Source organism: Orcinus orca, chromosome 4 (assembly GCF_937001465.1).
Source record: "Orcinus orca chromosome 4, mOrcOrc1.1, whole genome shotgun sequence".
Classification (NCBI taxonomy): Eukaryota; Metazoa; Chordata; class Mammalia; order Artiodactyla; family Delphinidae; genus Orcinus; species Orcinus orca.
In genome coordinates this window covers 2,799,321-2,820,508 of record NC_064562.1, presented here as the reverse complement: position 1 = coordinate 2,820,508, position 21,188 = coordinate 2,799,321, and the positions used below count along the sequence as shown (strand labels likewise).

The 21,188-nt window shown below is 39.1% G+C and overlaps 1 protein-coding gene across 1 annotated transcript; it reads right to left on the bottom strand.

The window, feature by feature from the left end:
* Nucleotides 1–367: 367 nt before the first annotated feature.
* TDO2 (tryptophan 2,3-dioxygenase) lies at nt 368–20,634 on the bottom strand. Its single transcript, XM_004266173.4, has 12 exons — nt 20,535–20,634; nt 20,206–20,311; nt 18,769–18,859; nt 16,754–16,824; nt 15,619–15,746; nt 13,929–14,115; nt 12,592–12,699; nt 5,434–5,545; nt 4,754–4,811; nt 3,293–3,372; nt 2,630–2,720; nt 368–898 (listed from the first exon to the last, which is right to left on the bottom strand). Exons 1-12 carry the CDS (start codon nt 20,567–20,569, stop codon nt 745–747), a joined length of 1,221 nt encoding a protein of 406 aa, XP_004266221.1. The 5' UTR covers nt 20,570–20,634; the 3' UTR covers nt 368–744.
* Between the last annotated feature and the right edge of the window lie 554 nt (nt 20,635–21,188).

Below are 21,188 nucleotides of genomic sequence, written 5' to 3'. Positions count from 1 at the left end.
GACACGTGCCTTGGGGCTGGGGGGAGTCCAGAGGTGCAGGAAGAGGGACACAGCCTGAGGATGGAGCCGGTGCCCACAGGGCAGAGCGAGGCCAGCGCCGACAGAGAAGAAGAGGTGAGATAGAGGTCCTCCAAGGTTTGGGAATGGCGTTCTCCAGGAGCTGGATCCATCCTGGTGCCTCCAGGCTCCCCAAGCCTCTCTCACTTCTGGGAGCTACGGGAGAAACTGCCCAGTAAACCCCCTGCCGGTAAGTTTCCGATAGATTTCTGTCCTTGGTCACCAAGAGTCCTAACAAATACAATGTTTCCAAAACAGTATATGTCAAAAGACTAAAGTTTATTTACAAAACTTTTTGACTGAACACATCTTTGTACAGAATGACACATTTTATTGCATAAAATATTTGAAATAGCTGAAGTTTACAAGCTTATAAGGTATGAAACTGAGAAAATTATTACATTAAATGGTTACATTAAGGTAAACACAGGGACATTGTCTCTAATACGAAAACACTGGGTACAATGTTACAATGTAACTGAATTTCTTACTGTTGAGTCTGATATCATCACAAACATGAGGTAATAAAATTATTTTTAGGATTGAATCAGTGCTACAGTTCTATATATGCTATATATATGTATAAACATATATTACATTAGGAGTCTGCATAGTCATGAAAATTCATAGACAATAAAGACCACAGACTGAGAAATCAATGTTCTTCATAAATTTTTGCAGATGATTTCAATCTGATTCATCACTGCTGAAGTAAGAGCTGTCACAATATTCAGCTGTATAAAGGAACTTATGGATAACTGGGTTCATCTTCGGTATCCAGTGTCGGGGAACCAGATATGTTGAGAGATTAAATAAATCTACAAACACCTTGTACCTGTCACTGGAGAAGCACATATATACAGATGTTTTAGACTTATTGACATGAAAGATTTTTAAATTTCTCAAATAATGATATTTTGCCATAAATAATTAGTATTCATTATTATATGTTCCATGTTGTGTATATCAAAGAGTATTAGTATTAAGATTGCTTCATTTTTATTCCACATCCAAGGTTCATGCCCATAAAACCATATTACGTGTTTCAGTGATCCGGACCAGGCTGATCCAGATTAAAACCTAGAGCTTTATTATTGTCATGCTACCTTCATAAAGATAAGGGTGTGTCCTAGTTTCTGACTTTTAAAGGACAGGATGCCAAATTATAAATTGAAAGCACACAGAATTCCTAGTTGTTCATCAGAAAATATTTCCCACCCATTAAGTTGTTGCCGGATAAGTGACATGAGTGCATTAATAAATTGAAATGCCATCTTAGATTTATAATAAATGTCTATGACAGTGATTTTCACATTTAAAATTGCCATGTGTTTGTTAGTCAACTATTTTAAGTTGCAGTTTTATAGCAGAAGAACATTTGTCTTTGAAGTCAAATTTGGGTTCAAATTTTGCTCTTTCACTTGCAACTCATGTGACCCTGGGCAAGTTGTCTAAAGCTCAGTGTTTTGGTTTCTAACTCTGTAAGATAAAAACTACAATCCCATCCTCTAACCAGGCCTTTGTGAAGATTTAATGAGAAAATGACACACCAGGAAGGCTGTTTGTGTTCACTGTTCCCACCACCCCTGATGGCTGTGCTCGTTTCGTACAATCATTTACAGTTTCATGCTGCTTACAGAATTTACTCCCAGGAAAAGAGAAAATGTGTAATGACTGTGAAAATTCAAACCAATAACTTTTGTGACTCATTCAGCCTAGCGTTTATTCCCGGGGAAACTGAAAATCTCTACAAATGATGAAAATAGAAACACTGTGTTTTATAACTTAGTCCATCAGGTAGTAAGACTAGGGATGAAAATAGTGAATTATAAAGAATTTTGGAGTCACTTTGCTGTACAGCAGGAATTAACACAACATTGGAAATCAACTATACTGCAATAAAATTTTAAAAAAAGAATTTTGAAGACTAAATCTAATTTATTCTCAATTCTCCTTTCCCACGGGGCTCTGTAAGTTTCCCAGTTTTCAGATGTGTCTGTCTATCTGTATATCCATCTGTCTATAATACTGTGAATACTAAATAAAGTAAGAACATGAATGTCCTAGAAATCTCTCTAGCATGTTTGAAGTGCTCAGTAAATGTTGCTTTCTTTCCTTGTAAACAATGTAAAAAGGCAGCCTCTGGAGCACATGGGAGTAGTTTTTATCCTATACAAGAGAGTCATCTCAGCAAACAAGAACCTATTTTCAGCTGTGTCATTCATCTGGCCAGGAGGACTTTGGCAGAATCAATGATACCCATTTTAGTCTAGCCCAGACCTGAGCCAGAATAAGTTGAAAACGCTTCTTGGGTTACCTGGTTCCTGCCCTCCCAGGTCATGCAGACATCGGTACCCGCCCCCTCGCATCCCAGGATGCAATGATGAATTTCCAGAACTAAGGATGTTTTCAGTGACCTCCGAAGGCGGAGGAGTCCCTTAATCTAAGGATACATGGGTTGCCGGCAGTCCAGACAGGAGGGAGTATAAGTGACTTTTCCTGGATAAGGCGCATCTCCGTGGGGAAAAAGGCGCTGGTGGGTCCCCGAGATGAGGAGGGATGCCCGGCTTACCTCACTGTGGAGCGCAGGTACTGGTACCCCGAGGACCCGCCGGTGCCCGCCTTGCTGCCCAGCATCCTGTGCACCACGCACACATGGTTGTCTAGACAGACACAGGCGTTAGCTCCACGTGCGCCAAGGACAAGGGGTCGGTAACGATTATCACCTCCCCTTATCCCTCAGCCGTGTGGAAGGCTCAGGTGTGAGCAGATGAGGGTGCGGGGCGGTTGCCCGGCGCCCTGCCTGGTCCAGGCTGCGCGGGGCGTCCGTCCATCCTTACGCACGCTCAGCCCTCGGACGCCGTGGGCGGAGGCCCTGCGACTTACATGATCCCTCGCTACTCGTGTCCTCATGGGGCCCTTCCTCCATGAACTCGAACTATTGAAATTATATTTTCAAGTTGTACTGACGCCAAGAGGAGTGCATTGCTATTACAAGCGAAATCTGCTTCGACCCTAAGCCAGCTTGTTTCTTCTGTTTATCAAACACAGCCTCTTCCTGGGCCCACAGAGGAGCCGTGAGCACTGGGCACTGCACCTGCCGCGCCCTGGATGGGTCGGCCCTGAGAGCCGCTGCTCGGCTGCTTTTACGACGGAGCCCCACCCCGACCCACAGCTATGGGGGAGGGGAGGGTGCCAGGGAGGGAGCAGCTCTGGGGGGTCCGGGGGGACTTACATCTCCACTTGGTCATGAGCGAGTCCATGTCCATGAGGGAGGTCAGCAGCTGGAAAGGGACCTGGAACCTGGGCTCTTCCCTGGGGCAGAAAAAGAATAATAATAATAATAGTAAATAATAGTAATAATAATAATAAAAAGTGTTCAGGCAAGTCCAGTGTGTCAGGAAGAACACACGTTCTACCATCTGTTGGGCCTGAAACAAACATCCCCTTTGCCTTTTAGGAGCTGTGACAGCTCTGATCTCTCTCCCAGGCTTAGTTTCCTCATCTCATAAAAGGGCTTAACACCACTCATGTTGCAGCATGTGTGTAAGAGTCTAGAACATTCCTCGATAGACGTGAAGTGACCCGCCAGAGTCGCACCTCACACCCCTTCCCATTAAAGGCAGACACGGACACCATCTCGGATTTTCTAGCCAATAACAGTCAGAAACTTCTTCCAGGCAAAGATGTTAAAACGTGAAAACAAAGACTGCTTGTTACAGCTCCCTCTGATATATTTGTTTCCTTTTTCATCTAATCCCCCAGCTCTCTCAGCGCATTTTCTGCCGAGGATACATAAGCCTGAATAGCATATGCTTACTAACATTTGAGGAAAACAGAAAGGTTTTTTATGCTGCCATTCTGAAAAATAGATGGGACAGGATTAAAAAATAAACCCAAGTAAGTAAGACATGCAGTAAACACAGATTTTTTAATTTTTAATTTTTTATTTTTTTTGCTTTTTACTAGTGTGCCATCTATTGCTCTGACACATTTAATCTATGAAACACAAAGATGGGCCGTTGACCCACGTGGCTAGGAGGACAGGACGTGGATGCCCCAGACACTGTGGATGGTGGAGACAGACTTGAAATTGCTGAACAAGCAGAACAACAGTTTATAAGGTGTTTTCACTTCATTTTTTTCATCTTACAAAACAGGAATAACAACATCATTAAGTGACAGAACCCATCTCATGGCTGAGTTTCTGAGACAGATTAAACTTTGGGTCCCTAGGACACTTAATGTACCTACACTCTGCAGAATTTAATGAAAAGGATATCGATTAATTTGTGTGTGTTTTTATGTTTTTTTACCCACCACAGGTATAAAATTGGACTCTTACTATTTAAAATAAAGAAAAACCTCATGAAACTTCACGATTATTTTCTAAGCTTCCCCCCCTGCCAAATCTAAATGATTTTTTTAAAACTATGATTGCAATGTATAAGCTTTATACTGGATTTATTATCTGTATCCACTCCTCCATTTTTACTTCTAATTCACCTCTTTTGAGAATTCCCTGGCGGTCCAGTGGTTAGGACTCAGTGCTTTCACTACCAGGGGTACAGGTTCCATCCCTGGTCGGGGAACTAAGATCCCACAAGCCGTGCGGCACAGCCAAAGAAAACCAAAAATAAATAACTAGAACAATCATGCTGTATGCCTTAACTCTCCTCTTTTGATTTGCTTTTACCTGTAAAAGTATATCATCAAGGCCCCCTGAAGTGCTTTGTATGATAGCCGTCTCTCTCCTGCAAGACACATAGCAAGTTTTAATTTAATAGGTAATTTAAGGCACTCATGTTCACTTGGCAATCATCACCTTAAATAATTGTGTCATATGTCTTTAGAAAAGAATGTGAATGTTCATTTAAATATTTTATCCCTTAGCTTGAATTTGGAAAACTATCATTTAAAACATTATTTTAATATTAGATTTTAAAAGACAAATTTAAATATATATATATATATATATATATATATATATATATATATACACACATACTTTAAATTCTCAAAACCTTTAAATAGGCAGGGTTAGAAATCAAGCAATAAACAGCCACATACAAAAGGACTTGACCTTTTTTCTTTTCCTAAATACTAAATTCCTGTATCATTTATGAATACCTTATTGGAAATACTTCAAATAAATTATAGAATTATAAAATAAGGTTTATTAAATATATTTTAAGTCACTTAAAAAAAAAGAGAAACCTGGTATAGAAAATACTTAACTTCCACAACAAATGAAAAATTCCTTGCGCCTATGAGTGGAAATATCAGTGTGCATTTCTTCCCCCCAAGTAAGGTTTGACTTTTTGATCTCATGGTCTTACGTTCCAGGGGAAGGATTCTCGGAATAGAAATGCCTACCTTTACTAAGGAGATGCTCATGGCGTTTCTCATCAAATAAGGATAGTAACACCTCTTTCTGCTTCTGAAATTCAGCCTTTTGTTCCTCCTTTTCCTCTGACTCTTCCTTGGCCTTTGGGGAAAATACTGCATTAATATTCCCAAGAGAGAAGAGATCCTTATTTTAGAAAACATTGCTTGTGAGAAAAAACTAGCTGGGTACAGAAAGGGTGTACTTAGGATATGTACTATATCATCTAATACTGCAGCTTGGAAATTATGGCTTATGAGACAGGACCTTCCTCATACCACTGGTTCTATACTTTTGTTTAAGTTTAAATGATTTGTTAAATCCAAATACTCTCTTCATAAATATCAAGAAAACTGGACTCAGATGGGCAAAGCTAGAGGTAACTGCAAGTGGTCAATGATGGTCTAATTTTAGACAGCAATTATTTAATACAGGCAGTAAAGTAATTCCACTTAGGAAAAATTAAGAATTCCTAGTCAGAGATACTACTAATTCTACTGAAATTCTATCTTCAGTGCAGTATTCTAGAAATACAATTCCTTAGATAGTTTCCACTGTTATATATTTTTTTATTTGATATCTATTGATTTGTTTAAGGAAATTCTTATTTTCCTGCTTACAACACATGTGCTACTTACAACTCAATTACTTGGGCTGGACAAAAATCCGTTTCCCCAATTGTCTTCAATTCATCAGAACAACCACACTGTGTGGTAAGAATGTGTGTGCACACTATAGCCAATTGATTGTTGATTTATTCAGTAAATAAGGCTAATGTGATAGAGATAAAAATCATGAGCAAAACTGAGTCCCTTGATCTCTATCTGGTGGGACTGAAACACTGAAAACTTAAGTTAAATTACAACCATAGGCAGTGGTGTAAAGGAACAATGTTGTCCATAATAACTTATAGTAGCAGAGAGGTTGGGTAAGAACATCCCGCAGAAGTTGTCCTTGAACCAAGACATTCAAATTATAAGGGTCCCAGAAGAAGAATAGAAAAAGAAAGGGACTGAGGAAATATCTGAAGAGATTATAGCTAAAAACTTCCCTAATATGGGAAAGGAAATAGTCAATCAAGTCCAGGAAGCACAGAGAGTCCCATACAGGATAAATCCAAGGAGAAACACGCCAAGACACATATTAATCAAACTATCAAAAATTAAATACAAAAAAAAAAATTTAAAGCAGCAGGGAAAAGCAACAAATAACATACAAGGGAATCTCCGTAATGTTAACAGCTGATCTTTCAACAGAAACTCTGCAAGCCAGAAGGATGCGGCAGGACATCTTTAAGGTGATGAAAGGGAAAAATCTACAACCAAGATTACTCTACCCAGCAAGGATCCCTCATTCAGATTTGATGGAGAAATTAAAACGTTTACAGACAAGCAAAAGCTAAGAAATTCAGCACCACCAAACCAGCTTTACAACAAATGCTAAAGGAATTTCTCTAGGCAGGAAACACAAGAGAAGGAAAAGACCTACAAAAACAAACCCAAAACCATTAAGAAAATGGTAATAGGAAAATACATATTGATAATTATCTTAAATGTAAATGGATTAAATGCTTCAACCAAAAGACATAGATTGGCTGAATGGATACAAAAACAAGACCCATATATATGCTGTCTACAAGAGACCCACTTCAGACCTAGCGACACATACAGACTGAAAGTGAGGTGATGGAAAATGATATTCTATGCAAATGGAAATCAAAAGAAAGCTGGAGTAGCAATTCTCATATCATACAAAATAGACTTTAAAATAAAGACAATTACAAGAGACAAAGAAGGACACTACATAATGATCAAGGGATCAATCCAAGAAGAAGATAGAACAATTGTAAATATTTATGCACCCAACATAGGAGCACCTCAACACATAAGGCAAATGCTAACAGCCATAAAAGGGGAAATCAACAGTAACACAACCATAGTAGGGGACTTTAACACCCCACTTTCACCAATGGACAGATCATCCAAAATGAAAATAAATAAGGAAACACAAGCTTTAAATGACATGTTAAACAACCTGGACTTAATTGGTATTTATAGGACATTCCATCCAAAAACAACAGAATACACTTTCTTCTCAAGTGCTCATGGAACATTCTCCAGGATAGATCATATCTTGGGTCACAAATCAAGCCTTGGTAAATTTAAGAAATTTGAAATCATATCAAGTATCTTTTCCGACCACAACGCTATGAGATTAGATATCAATTACAGGAAAAAAAAACAAACACATGGAGGCTAAACAATACACTACTAAATAACCAAGAGATCACTGAGGAAATCAAAAAATACCTAGAAACAAATGACAATGAAAACACAATGACCCAAAACCTATGGGATGCAGCAAAAGCAGTTCTAATTTTGTTGTGGTCATCCATTTACAGTGCTTGGTGTCAGTTTATTTATCTCTTGTAAAAATAAAATACAGTGTGTGTGTGTGTGGAAAAAAAAGTAGTTCTAAGAGGCAAGGTTATAGCAATAAAATCCTACCTCAAGAAACAAGAAACATCTCAAGTAAACAACCTAACCTTATCCTAAAGCAATTAGAGAAAGAAGAACAAAACAAACCCAAAGTTAGCAGGAGGAAAGAAATCATAAAGATCAGATCAGAAATAAATGAAAAAGAAATGAAGGAAATGATAGCAAAGATCAATAAAACTAAAAGCTGGCTCTTTGAGAAGATAAACAAAATTGATAAACCATTAGCCAGACTCATCAAGAAAAAAAGGGAGAAGACTCAAATCAATAGAATTAGAAATGTAAAAGGAGAAGTAACAACTGACACTGAAGAAAATACAAAGGATCATCAGAAAAGACACAAGCAAGTATATGCCAATAAAATGGACAATTTCTGGAAGAAATGGACAAATTCTTAGGAAACCACAACCTTTTGAAACTGAACCAGGAACAAATAGAAAATATAAACAGACCAATCACAAGCACTGAAATTGAAACTGTGATTAAAAATCTCCCAACAAACAAAAGCCCAGGACCAGATGGCTTCACAGGCAAATTCTATCAAATATTTAGAGAAGAGCTAACACCTATCCCTCTCAAACTCTTCCAAAATATAGCAAAGGGAGGAACACTCCCACACTCATTCTACAAGGCCACCATCAACCTGGTACCAAAACAAGACAAAGATGTCCCCAAAAAAGAAAACTACAGGTCAATATCACTGATGAACATAGATGCAAAAATCGTCAACAAAATACTAGCAAACAAATCCAACAGCACATAAAAGGATCATACACCATGACCAAGTAGGGTTTATCCCAGGAATGCAAGGATTCTTCAATATATGCAAATTAATCAATGTGATATATATTAACAAATTGAAGGAGAAAAACCATAAGGTCATCTCAATAGATGCAGAAAAAGCTTTTGACAAAATTCAACACCCATTTATGATAAAAACCCTCCAGAAAGCAGGCATAGAGGGAACTTACCTCCTCATAATAAAGACTATATATGAGAAATCCACAGCCAACATCATTCTCAATGGTGAAAAACTGAAACCATTTCCACTAACATCAGGAACAAGACAAGGTTGCCCACTCCCACCCCTATTATTCAACATAGTTTTGGAAGTTGTAGCCACACCAATCAGAGAAGAAAAAGAAATAAAAGGAATCCAAACTGGGAAATAAGAAGTAAAACTTCTTCACTGTTCACAGTGACATGATACTATACATAAAGAATCCTAAAGATGCTATCAGAAAACTACCAGAGCTAATCAATGTATTTGGTAAAGTAGCAGGATACAAAATTAACACACAGAAATCTCTTGCATTCCTATACACTAATGATGAAAAATCTGAAAGAGAAATTAAGAAAATACTCCCATTTACTATTGCAACAAAAAGAATAAAATACCTAGGAATAAACCTACCTAAGGAGACAAAAGACCTGTATGCAGAAAACTATAAGACACTGATGAAAGAAATTAAAGATGATATCGACATATGGCGAGATATACCATGCTCTTGGATTGGAAGAATCAACATTGTGAAAATGACTATACTACCCAAAGCAATCTACAGATTCAATGCAATCCCTATCAAACTACCACTGGCATTTTTCACAGAACTAGAACAAAAACTTTCACAATTTGGATGGAAACACACAAGACCCCAAATAGCCAAAGCAATCTTGAGAAAGAAAAATCGAGCTGGAGGAATCAGGCTCCCTGACTTCAGACTATACTACAAAGCTACAGTCATCAAGAAAGTATGATACTGGCACAAAAACAAAAATATAGATCAATGGATCAGGATAGAAATCCCAGAGATAAACCCACGTACATATGGTCACTTTATCTTTGATAAAGGAGGCAAGAATATACAATGGAGAAAAGGCAGCCTCTTCAACAAGTGGTGTTGGGAAAACTGGACAGCTACCCATAAAAGAATGATATTAGAGCACTCCCTAACTCCATACACAAAAATAAACTCCAAGTGGATTAGAGACCCAAATGTAAAGCCAGACACTTTAAAACTCTTAGAGGAAAACACAGGAAGAACACTCTATGACATAAATCACAGCAAGATCCTTTTTAACCCACCTCCTAGAGAAATGGAAATAAAAACAAAAATAAACAAATAAGACCTAATGAAACTTAAAAGCTTTTGCACAGCAAAGGAAACCATAAACAAGACGAAAAGACAACCCTCAGAATGGGAGAAAATATTTGCAAATGAAGCAATCGGCAAAGGATTAATCTCCAAAATATACAAGCAGCTCATGCAGCTCAATATCAAAAAAATAAAAAAAACCAATCCAAAAATGAGCAGAAGACCTAAATATACATTTCTCCAAAGAAGATATACGGATTGCCAAAAAACACATGAAAGGATGCTCAACATCACTAATCATTAGAGAAATGTAAATCAAAACCACAATGAGGTATCAACCTCACACCAGTCAAATGGCCATCATCGAAAATCTACAAACAATAAATGCTGGAGATGGTGTGGAGAAAAGGGAACCCTCTTGCACTGTTGGTGGGAATGGAAATTGATACAGCCACTATGGAGAATAGTATGGAGGTTCCTTAAAAAGCTGAAAATAGAATTACCATATGTCCCAGCAATCCCACTACTGGGCATATACCCTGAAAAAACCATAATTCAAAAAGAGTCTTGTACCACAATGTTCATTGCAGCTGTATTTACAATAGCCAGGACATGGAAGCAACCTAAGTGTCCATTGACAGAGGAATGGATAAAGATGTGGCACATATGTACAATGGAATATTACTCAGCCATAAAAAGAAACAAACTTGAGTTATTTGTAGTGAGGTGGATGGACCTAGAGTCTGTTATACAGAGTGAAGTAAGTCAGAAAGAGAAAAACAAATACCATATGCTAACCCATAGACATGGACTCTATGAAAAAAATGGTTCTGAGGAACCTAGGGGCAGGACAGGGATAAAGAGGCAGACGTAGAGAAAGGACTTGAGGACACAGGGAGGGGGAAGGGTAAGCTGGGACGAAATGAGAGAGTGGCATGGACATATATACACTACCAAATGTAAAATAGATAGCTAGTGGGAAGCAACTGCGTAGCACAGGGAGGCCAGCTTGGTGCTTTGTGACCGCCTAGAGTGGTTTGATAGGGAGGGTGGGAGGGAGACGCAAGAGGGAGGGGATATGGGGACATATGTATACATATAACTGATTCACTTTGTTATACAGCAGAAACTAACACAACAATGTAAAGCAATTATCCTCCAATAAAGATGTTAAAAAAATAAAAAGTAAAAAAGATAAAAAATAAAATAGAATTCGCCTTCCAATGCAGGGCATGTGGGTTCGATTCCTGGTCAGGGAACTAAGATCCCACATGCCGCGGGCAACAGCCCGTGCACCACAACTACTGACTGAGCCCATGCACTTTGGAGCCCGCAAGCCACAACTAGAGAGAAGTCCGTGCACCTCAAGGAAGAGGCCCCACCCTGCAACAAAAGATCCCGCCCCAACTAAGACCTGAAGCAGCCAAATAAATATTTTTTTAAAAAGCAAGAAAAAAAGAAATTTAAGGAGTTAACTAAGCTAAACAGTTGAGGATTACTCGTGTCTTAGCAGATGCTGAAGCAGCGGGTATAAACGAGTTCACTGGTGGGAGAGGACAGAGACGGAATGCAAGGGCTCTGAGCCCTTGTGAAAAGGAGAGAGAGAAACAAGGGCCAGCACACTAGATGAAGACACAATGTTAATACCAAAACCATGGGGGAAAATGTTCAAGAAAGTGTAAGTAGTCATTAGTAGTAAAGCCAGTAGGAAGTGAAGTAAAATGGAGATAAAAGTGGTCATTGGATTTAGGTACCAGTGACCATTTGTGAATGACGGGCAGGAAGGCAGACTGAACCGGGGCGAGAATTAGATGGAGAAAAAGAAATAACCATGCTGACTGCTGTTCTAAATACTCTGTGAATATGAACCTCATGTAATGTTCACAGTAATCCTATGAGGTAGATACTCATATTTTCTATTTTGCCAATGAAGGGAGTGAAGCAAAGAGAGGTTAGGTAGCAGGAGGGGTTCAATGGCACAGGGTCACCAAGCAGGGACGGGGGGACTTGACCCATGACTGTGGCATCAGGTCCCTGCTTTAAACACCTCGTGACACAGCCTCTCAAGGTGTAGAATTGAAACAACTCTTTCAAGAAATTTGGCATGAAGAAAGGATATGGGGCCCATAACGTGAGGGAAATTGAGGAATCTACAATATATATTTTTTTAACTGAGAGAAACTTGACATTGTCTGAGAGCCAATAAGAAGAACTCAGCAGACATATCAGAGTGAAGGAAAGTTGTATGGCTTAGTGTATTGGATCACTGGTCCTTTGTGAGCCCACTTCTGTCTAGAACTGGTCATAACATGATATCTTCAATATAAATGAGAAAGGTCTATTAGTCTCATCTATTCAAAGTCTTGCTTACAATCAACTTCTTCATTTAATTTTTATTGCACATCAGTAAAATTAAATCAATCATGTCATATATTCCAAGCAGATGCATTTGTAAAAGAATATGAGGAAAATGAAAGATTAATAGAAAATGGTTAAAATGAAATTCCCAGTACTTCTCCTGTAGCAAACTTATGTTTACTTATGGCTTCACAAATACCTGAATTCTTGTGAATTCTTCTTCCAGGCCTTTGACAATGTTGTTTTCAAACTTTCTCCAGAAGTTAAATCCATGCGGCTCTAAACCTGGGGTTCTTTCCAGCCATGCCTGAAATAAATATTTTTCAAGTAAATACATTGTAAAATTTAAAATATGTAAAATGCTTTGTAACAAACATTTATGAACTTGAAATAGAAAATTTTCATGGTTTTGAGAAACATACATCCTAAGTTTTTTTGTGTGTAAATATTTCTCTTTCCCTTCAATTTCTTTATTTATAAAATAGCAATATTTTATTCTCCTAATCTTAAAAGAAATCACATTAAAGATATTTACTTTTTATTAAGAAATATATTATTACAGAAATCCCAATTTTTTTCTATAAATCTATGAACATATCTATACATTCTTTTAATGAGGGCTTCTGGTTTATTCTCAAAATAGTTTATGTCTTAGGGGCTGAAGGAATCATGACATGTATAAGATATGATTTCTTCTAAACGCAGGGACATTGTACACTTAGCAACTTTGAAGTCAACTGACTGCTCAATTATTTTAAGATGTCACAGGATTTTTAATCTAGAAATAAAACCGAATCTGTGCATCTCTGTGGGTTCTCACTTAGCCTATTTTTGGTTTTGAAATTAGCTTTCTGATTCTTTCTCTATCTTTATAAGCCATTAAATAGCATTATCTATAATTTATTAACCTAAATCTACACTTACAATGCCCAGGGGATTAATGAGCAGAGTATAATTCACTAAAATAAAAATTTAATTTGCAAAGGAAAAGACTTTGTCAAGGAACTCAAGACTATACAATCCTTATTTAATAATTTACTTATGCAAGAACAAATTAATAATTCCTCAAGGTCATTTACAGACCCACAGAGAAGTAAGATATGAAGGGAAAGAATTCTGAAGGATAGAATCTTAGTGACTTAGTTTAATTAAGAAACACAACTTGTGGAACTTCTCAATTATGGAATATTTTAAAGAAATAAAGCTCATTCAATAAATAACCACACCCAATTTAAAAATCAGCTAATCCAATGTTGCTTAGCAGGAATAGTTAAAAGGATTGTTATAATAAGATAAGGAGGTTATTAAATATTAACATATCATTGATTATATAAATCTCTCTGAAGTTCTCAAGAGAGCTTTTAATATTTTAATTAGTGGAATTTACCAGCTAAAGTATTTCTATACATTCATTCTTCTCTTATTTACAATGAACGCGACCCAACTTTGATATGAATTTTAAAATCCGGGTGTCGCAGAAGCTCAAGTAACCAGGTGTGCTGAGCTAGGCGTTCCCAGTGGCCTTTGCACACACACCTCCACCAGCTGCAGGAGGGTCCTTTCCTGCTCGGACTTCAGTAGTAGCTCGTTGTCTTCTCCCCTGAAGTTATCACGGTAGTGTCTTCTGTTGTAAGGGACCCTCAAGCTCTGAAGAACCCCTATCTTGTTTTCTAACAGTCGGAACTGCAGACTCTGGAAGCCTGATGCCGGGGATAAGTACTCTCTGTGAGAACAGGTGGGGGAGGGCAGAAGAGGAGGGAGGAGATTGTTGTCATGGCCAATCGCCGCAAGGGTCTCTTCTGTTGGGAAAGGTGGTCAGCGTGACTCTCCCAGGCATCACCACACACAGACACACAACTGCCTAGCGTTGGACCCAGGACTTGGACTTCACCAAAATCAGGACAACGAGGTCCTAGCCATCATTGTCACTGCCAGTTGATGTTTGTATAGTCTGTGAAAGGTCATATGTGTATGTATGTGTGTGTTTATCTATGTGTGTGTGTTTACATGTAAATTTATACGTACACATGCAGACACGTACATGCATGTGTGTATACTAAGCTTTTCCTAAGATAAAGACAGGTGAACACTGAGCAATATTTTTCATTCAATAGAGCTAAAAGTTTCTTTATAAGTATTATTCAAGGGAATTCCCTGGCAGTCCAGCGGTTAGGGCTTGGCACTTTTACTGCGGTGACCCAGGGACAATCTCTGGTGGGGGAAATCCCGCAAGCCATGCGGCCAAAAATATATATATTATTCCATTTCTGTTTAAAGTTCAATTCATTAATCTCACTACCTAGTATTATTATGAGCACTGGTAAGACCCTACAAGTAAAATGAATGGGATGTTGCCTAGCACAAAATAGGGCATCACAAAGTGTGAGTACTCCCACCCCACATAACTCTCACATCCTTACAAATTTCCTTCATCTAACTGGTACTAAAACTTCAAGTTGTTAAATATACTACAAAGGAATTCTACCACTTTTCATTTGATCGTCAAATATGTAGAAGACACTGTCTGTTCCATCAGTAAATGCACCTGACGCTCTTAGGAAGATTTCTTCTCAAATTTTGGTTATGAGAAAAGATTTCATAGATAGATAGATAGATATCTTCCTGGATATGTACCTCTAAAATTTATAGTTCAACTGTTCAATAGTCTGTAATAACCTAAATGGGAAAAGAACTTGAAAAAGAATAGATACGTGTATATGTATAACTGAATCATTTAGCTGTACACCTGAAACTAACACACTTGAGTATAGCTGTTAATCGACTGTACTCCAATATAAAATAAAAATTTTAAAGTATTAAAAAATAAAATTTATAGTTTAATCTATAACGTATGCTGACATGTTTCTTTATATATCACTCCTGTTTCTCTTTTATTTTTAGTTTTTAATCATTTAACTTTAGTTATGTGTATTATATCAGCCTTTTTTGCCATTTTGGTAAGTTGTCTAAAATCCTTTTGGGATAAAAATTGGGCACACATGATGAATTGAAATTCACGGATCATGCTGTGTTCCTATGTAAGAGGAAAGGGATGAAGTATTTTCAGTAGCTGCTTAAATGCTTGTGGTGATGATTCCCGAGTGTTCCCAGTGACAAAGTGTCAGCAGGACAGGCTTCTTAAGTCACACAACACAGCACACACATTCTCTCCAGCCCATCAGAATGGGAGGGTAACCCCTGCGTGTTGACAAAGCCGCGTGCACACCTGAAGTCGTTGAAGTCCAAGGCTGTCATGGTCTCCAGGACGGAAAACTGCTGGACCAAGAGCTTGAGTATCACCCCCACTCGGTGCATTCGGGTCACCACCTTCAGCATGTTCCTCTCATCCCTGACCTGGGGGTTAGGAGATGAACAGAGTCCTCAGGCGTCAGTTCTGGAAGACACTAAATAGAGTGTAAATAACGATGTGTTCCTGTCAATGCCGTCTCTACTCTAAGGAGGGACCTTGGCACTAAAATGTGCCTTAGGTCAACACTGAACTCATAGCAACTCTGATGCGTACAAGGAACGCCTGCAACCTCAAAATCATTTTTTTCTTTAAAAATAGAAAACTATATGGAAGCAAGTTTTAGGTAAATTCTGGACCACAACTCCCACCGATTCCTTAGCAAATGCCTCTGTTAGTTTTGCTTTAAGGAATAAAGTCCAGGGGAACATGGGGACCCGTGCGTGCAGGTTAAGCAGACCCCTGGGTCCGTGGGCTCCGTCCTGAGGCGGGAGTTGCCGATGAGACGGATGGGGTTTGCGTTCACAGGTACGAGAAGGGCACTGTCCGAGGATGGATGTTCTCTCCTCCCAGCCCCCTTGGCGCAGGGACTCCGAGCTGGGGGACCCAAGGCTGGGTCCTGTGTCCTCCAAGGGCGGAGGAAGGTGTGGGCAGGATGCGGGCTGGGAGGGAGGCTGCGGGAGCTTCGCGGGGCGCCCCTCTCTGCCCTCCCCCGCATCCCCTCCCACTTTCCCCTCCTCTTTCTCTCCGTCTCCTTTCCTCACCATTGCTCCTGTCTTCCCATGCAGACGTTCAGTAGAAATACAATTCTGGTACCTACTGATGAACGAATCGGCATTAGCTGTCCTGGCAATCCACCGTCGTTCGTCATAACTTTTTTTTAAGGGAAAAATATGGAGTTCTAAGCAAGGGGCTTGAAACTAAAATCGGAAAGGAACCTTGAAGCAAGGTGATGACGAGGCTGGGAAGATGTGACTAAACTCTTCTCCGCTACAAACTTTTTTCCCCCGTTAAGTTATAATTCCACCATTTGGTGTTAAACTTTTCCCATTAATAACACTTTCTACTTTCTCCAAGAAAAATATGAAAACAATATTGTGACATGGCAACTCACGTGGCCATGCTGAAAGATCTCGCAAACAGAATCCAGTTCCCAGAGGATCTGCTTAAACCAGAGTTCATAAGCTGCGAGGGGAAAATCATTGTCAGTTGGAAAGTGATGGGAGCATTTTGACCATAATTATATGAAAGACTCGGTTAACACACTGAAAGAGAAATCAAAATGGAACTTAAAATTCAGTAAAGGCCAATATAGCCCCATTTTATGCTACAAACAAATATTAGTGATAAAGTTGTAACAGCCTCCTTTTATTGAGTGCTTGAATATGCCAGGCGTGTTATCCATATGCTTTACGTTATTTTCCAAACGACTTCTCTCAACAAAATATTGTTAATGTCCTTGAGGATACAGCACATAATCTAAATCTAACTTCCCGTGTGGAAGCTGGAGGTGTGTGGAGAAGTGGAAGTGATACTAAACTTCTATAGAGTGAGACCCTAATACACATTAACCTAATGAGTATGACAACGTATTTATTTCTAGGGACTTGGACTCTATGGGGAGGACAAGCTATGAACAGGATGAAACTCTGTCATACTCATCTATTTCCCTCAGTTCCTAGCACAGTGTCTGGCGTAAGATAAATGCTGGGTGATTATTATATAAATAGATGAATTAAACAGCCAGTGTAGTCACTAAAGGAGCATGGAAACCAATCACCTTAGTGATCGCTAGCGTCTTCTGTTTGGGCACAGGCTGTGCTTCTGTACTAATGAAGGGGATCAAATTGTACCTTTAAATTACATAGACTTTCAGAAATCTATTTTCCATATGTGGACAAAAAGAGCAAACCAAATATATTTTTGGATCAGTTTGTGAGTCACGTTTTCAGGTTTAACTTGGTGTAGCTGGTCCCATGACCCACTGACCACGTGTTCTGATGGAAGGAAAGTCTCTGCATCAGACGATCGGTGCTACCATTCGCTGTGTGTTGACTGTGTGCTCTACCTTGAGCTCAGTGCTTAGTGCACGTTACTCATGTCATCCTCACAGCAACTCTATGCATGAGAGGAAACAATCATTCTTTCCATTGTATAGGTGGGGAAATGGCGAGAATTACTGGTCAAGAAACCTGACCGAGGTTACACCATCTTTAATGGTAGAGATGGGATTCGAAACAAATTTCTGATTCCCAACGTGTGCTGCCCTGCGGTGATTCCTCCCCTGCTGATTTTGCTTTCGAGCCACTGATAAAAATGGCAACATAAAAAAACAGGAGAAGTAACACATTAGCCCCATTATTTTCCATTTTTAATTCTGTTTAACTCAAAGGAGACGATCATATTAGCCAGTCTGTGAAGAAAACACTCATTTGAGGAAAAGGCACAAAGAATCGATAGGACAAGGAAACATCTAGAAACGCAGCACAGACCCACATGAGTCACTGGGCCCTGGTCAGCCAGATGGCAGTATTATGACACCAACAATCGTAGAGGAAATCTAAAGGTTTGGGGGTCACAGACCTCTGAAAGACATGTTTGTGAAATTTTGCACAAAATTTCAAAGAGTTCAGGGACTTCCTCAACTTCCAAAGTCAAGGACTCTACGTTAAAAACCACTACCCAGAAGCAGAAGTATGGAGACTAGGAACACACATTTTAGACAAAATTCACATTCCTGTTTAGTACCAGCTCTCCGTAGGATATGTAAAGTTACAGTAAATGTGAGGGATCTGTTTCTTGAAAATAGTCTCCTAATGTTCCAGGTGGAAAAAAATGACCTCTTAGCTTGCAAATTCTTTGTGAATTCCAAGAGATAGAAAGCCCCCTCGGGTTTAGGACAGAGTCCTAACTGATCCAACAAGCACGGAGGTAGCAGAAAGAAGACTGTTATAAATCGCGGAAGGAGGTCCTATGAGGACTTATCTGGCAGCGAAGGATTCGCGAGCATCCTAACAACGGGGATTTCTTAGTCCTCCACCGTCTTACAGGTAAAAGTGTGGTAACTTTCCTCATTACTGATGGAAAATTCCTATGAATAGCTACTGTCCAACCTTGTGTGCAACTTACCTTGATGAGTTATGATGAAAAGATGCTCATCATGGATTTTATTTCCTTTTATTTCACTTTGAAGTTCCTGCGCATTCAAAACTTTTTCCAACTTTAAACAAAAAAATAGAAACACTGATTTTGTAGAAACTTCCAGTTACAAGATGAATACGTTATGTGGATCTAATGTATAGCATAGTGATTATAGTTAATGACAATGCATTACATACTAGATCTTAAGTGCTCTCACCGCAAAAAAAAGAAAGGGCTATTATGTGACATGATGCATGTTAATGCTCTGGTGGTAATCACTTTGCCATATATAAGTGTATCAAATCAACGTGCGTGCACCTTAAACTTATGCAATGTTATATGTTAATTATATCTTGATAAAGCTGGAAAAAAGATTACAAAGAAAGACTGATTTTGAAATCGCAAAACTAGATTTTTACCAACTTTAATAAATAGAATACAATACTGAAAAAAGTCCCCCAAATCCCAAATGCTCAGGAACCAATCTACTTTCTTTTAAACAATTAATGTGTCTTCATAAAGAATGAGTTGAATTCATGAGTTTTATTCTTTTCAGAAGAAAGTATATTTGGTAGGAATCTATCGTAACAAATGCTGTTACCCTCACTGAGAAATCATGTCCCTTCCATCTCTTGCCCCATCTCTTGACCCTCATATCCCTTCCATCTATAAAAGCTTCATAGCTTGCTTAGTCTACTGTGTGTCCGCTGCTCTTTTATTCTCCTAAAGAGTTGATTCTAAGACCTTAACGTTGCCTGTCAGCTCATCCTTAGAAACCCACCAACAAGGGCATCAAGGGCTCTAATCACTTCACATCTTAAAAACAATCTCCAGGGACTTCCTTGGCAGTCCAGCGGTTAAGAGTCCACGCTTCCACCTCGGGGGCATGGGTTCAATCCCTGGTCGAGGAACTAAGATCCCACATGCCGCGTGGCATGGCCAAAAAAAAAAAAAAAAAAGATAAAAATAATCTCCAAATGCCTCTTTGTAACATCTTTCTTTCATCTAAACATACGCCTTCAACATTTCTAGTTTACGATAAAGAATTTAAAAGAGAAAATGTTCTGGCTACATTTGCAGTTATCTAGGCTGGGATTCAGTAACCAGGTCTCAGGTATACAAGTTGTGCAACGCCTGCCAGTTATCTGCGCTTTATCTCATCCCATGTGTCCTCGGCCTGGGTTCTGCTTTCTCTGCTTTCATTGTATTTCTGTCAGGCAGATGAATCTTCACATATGAGTCTCTTGACGTGTTCTAACAAAACTTGAAAAAGCATACGTGTGTATGAAAAGAGATATCTTTAGGTCCAGAAAACTATTTGGCGACTGAGAAGACAAACAAACAGACAAACAGAAACCCCAACATGAAAATGTCACCTAGCACTTAGCAATGAAAGCTCCTCCTTGTGAGGACTCTGCCACTTACTTGCAGGTAGTTCCCATAGATAAGTCCCCCTTTACTGGCTCTATTCACACCCATTTGTGATTTGTCTTCTTCACTGCCTTGTACAGAGAGGTTTTTAAAAGCATATCTGCAGATGAAAAAGTGAGAAGAAAAAAATAGAGCTTGAAAAAGAACAATAACTAATAAAAGGACTGATGAGAATTCCCTTATTGCTAACTTTTCAAAGTAGATTATTAAACAAGGGAAGAAGCATGACAGTGTTCACCCTTGCTTTTGAAATTCCGAAATTAGTGTTCATACTTGACATTCCTAAGAGCTTACCCATACTTAGGATAGAGGTAAATACTCACCCAAAGCTGCTTCCTAAACATGGGCACCCACTCATGGTGAAGACGTGCTGTCACAGGAGCCCTGAGCTTTGCCTCTGGCGGGGTGATGTCTTTGCCCCCCAGATGTTCCACAGCTGCCTTTTATGGACCCTGCCCACCCTGCCCAGCCAATCAGCCCCTCTGTGTCTCTTACCAAGGCTCTTGTTTCAGCTGGAACAGAAGCTGAACTTTGGTAAACGTTAGAGTGGATTTGTGTTTGGGACAGTTTGTTTGCTAGAAGTGTGAGTGTTCTGCCTAACAATATTGGACTTGTCAACTTCTGCTTTCACATCCACAGTAGCAAGGAGCAAATAACTTGGTAAGAGGCAAAGGGAACAACCCAAAGATTTAACTGTTCTGTTCCAAGAGCACATTTTCATAGTGTTTCAGTGTATAAGAGGGTAAGCTTGTACACTGTATGAGAAAAACAAATATTTATTCTCTCAGTCTCACATTTGAATATTCTTACAACTCCTCAGCTACAAACGGACCTCGAATGTCTCTGGGGAAAGAAATTCGTTATGTAACAGACGCAGGATTCATGCTTAAACCCCGTTTCCAGCCCCTCTTCATAGCTCTTCTGGCCTGAATCTCATCTAATGATTAGCAGCAGTTAGGCTGCTGTATTGAATTGGA

What these genes read in the sequence shown, in the direction of transcription:
- TDO2 (XM_004266173.4), bottom strand. Translation starts at nt 20,569, where the DNA reads ATGAGTGGGTGCCCATGTTTAGGAAGCAGCTTTGG. An exon ending in TGTTTAGGAAGCAGCTTTGG is followed by an intron (nt 20,312 to 20,534) that starts GTGAGTATTTAC and finishes TTTCATCTGCAG; the next exon opens with ATATGCTTTTAAAAACCTCT. An exon ending in AAGAATTCACAAGAATTCAG is followed by an intron (nt 5,546 to 12,591) that starts GTATTTGTGAAG and finishes TTTTCCCCAAAG; the next exon opens with GCCAAGGAAGAGTCAGAGGA.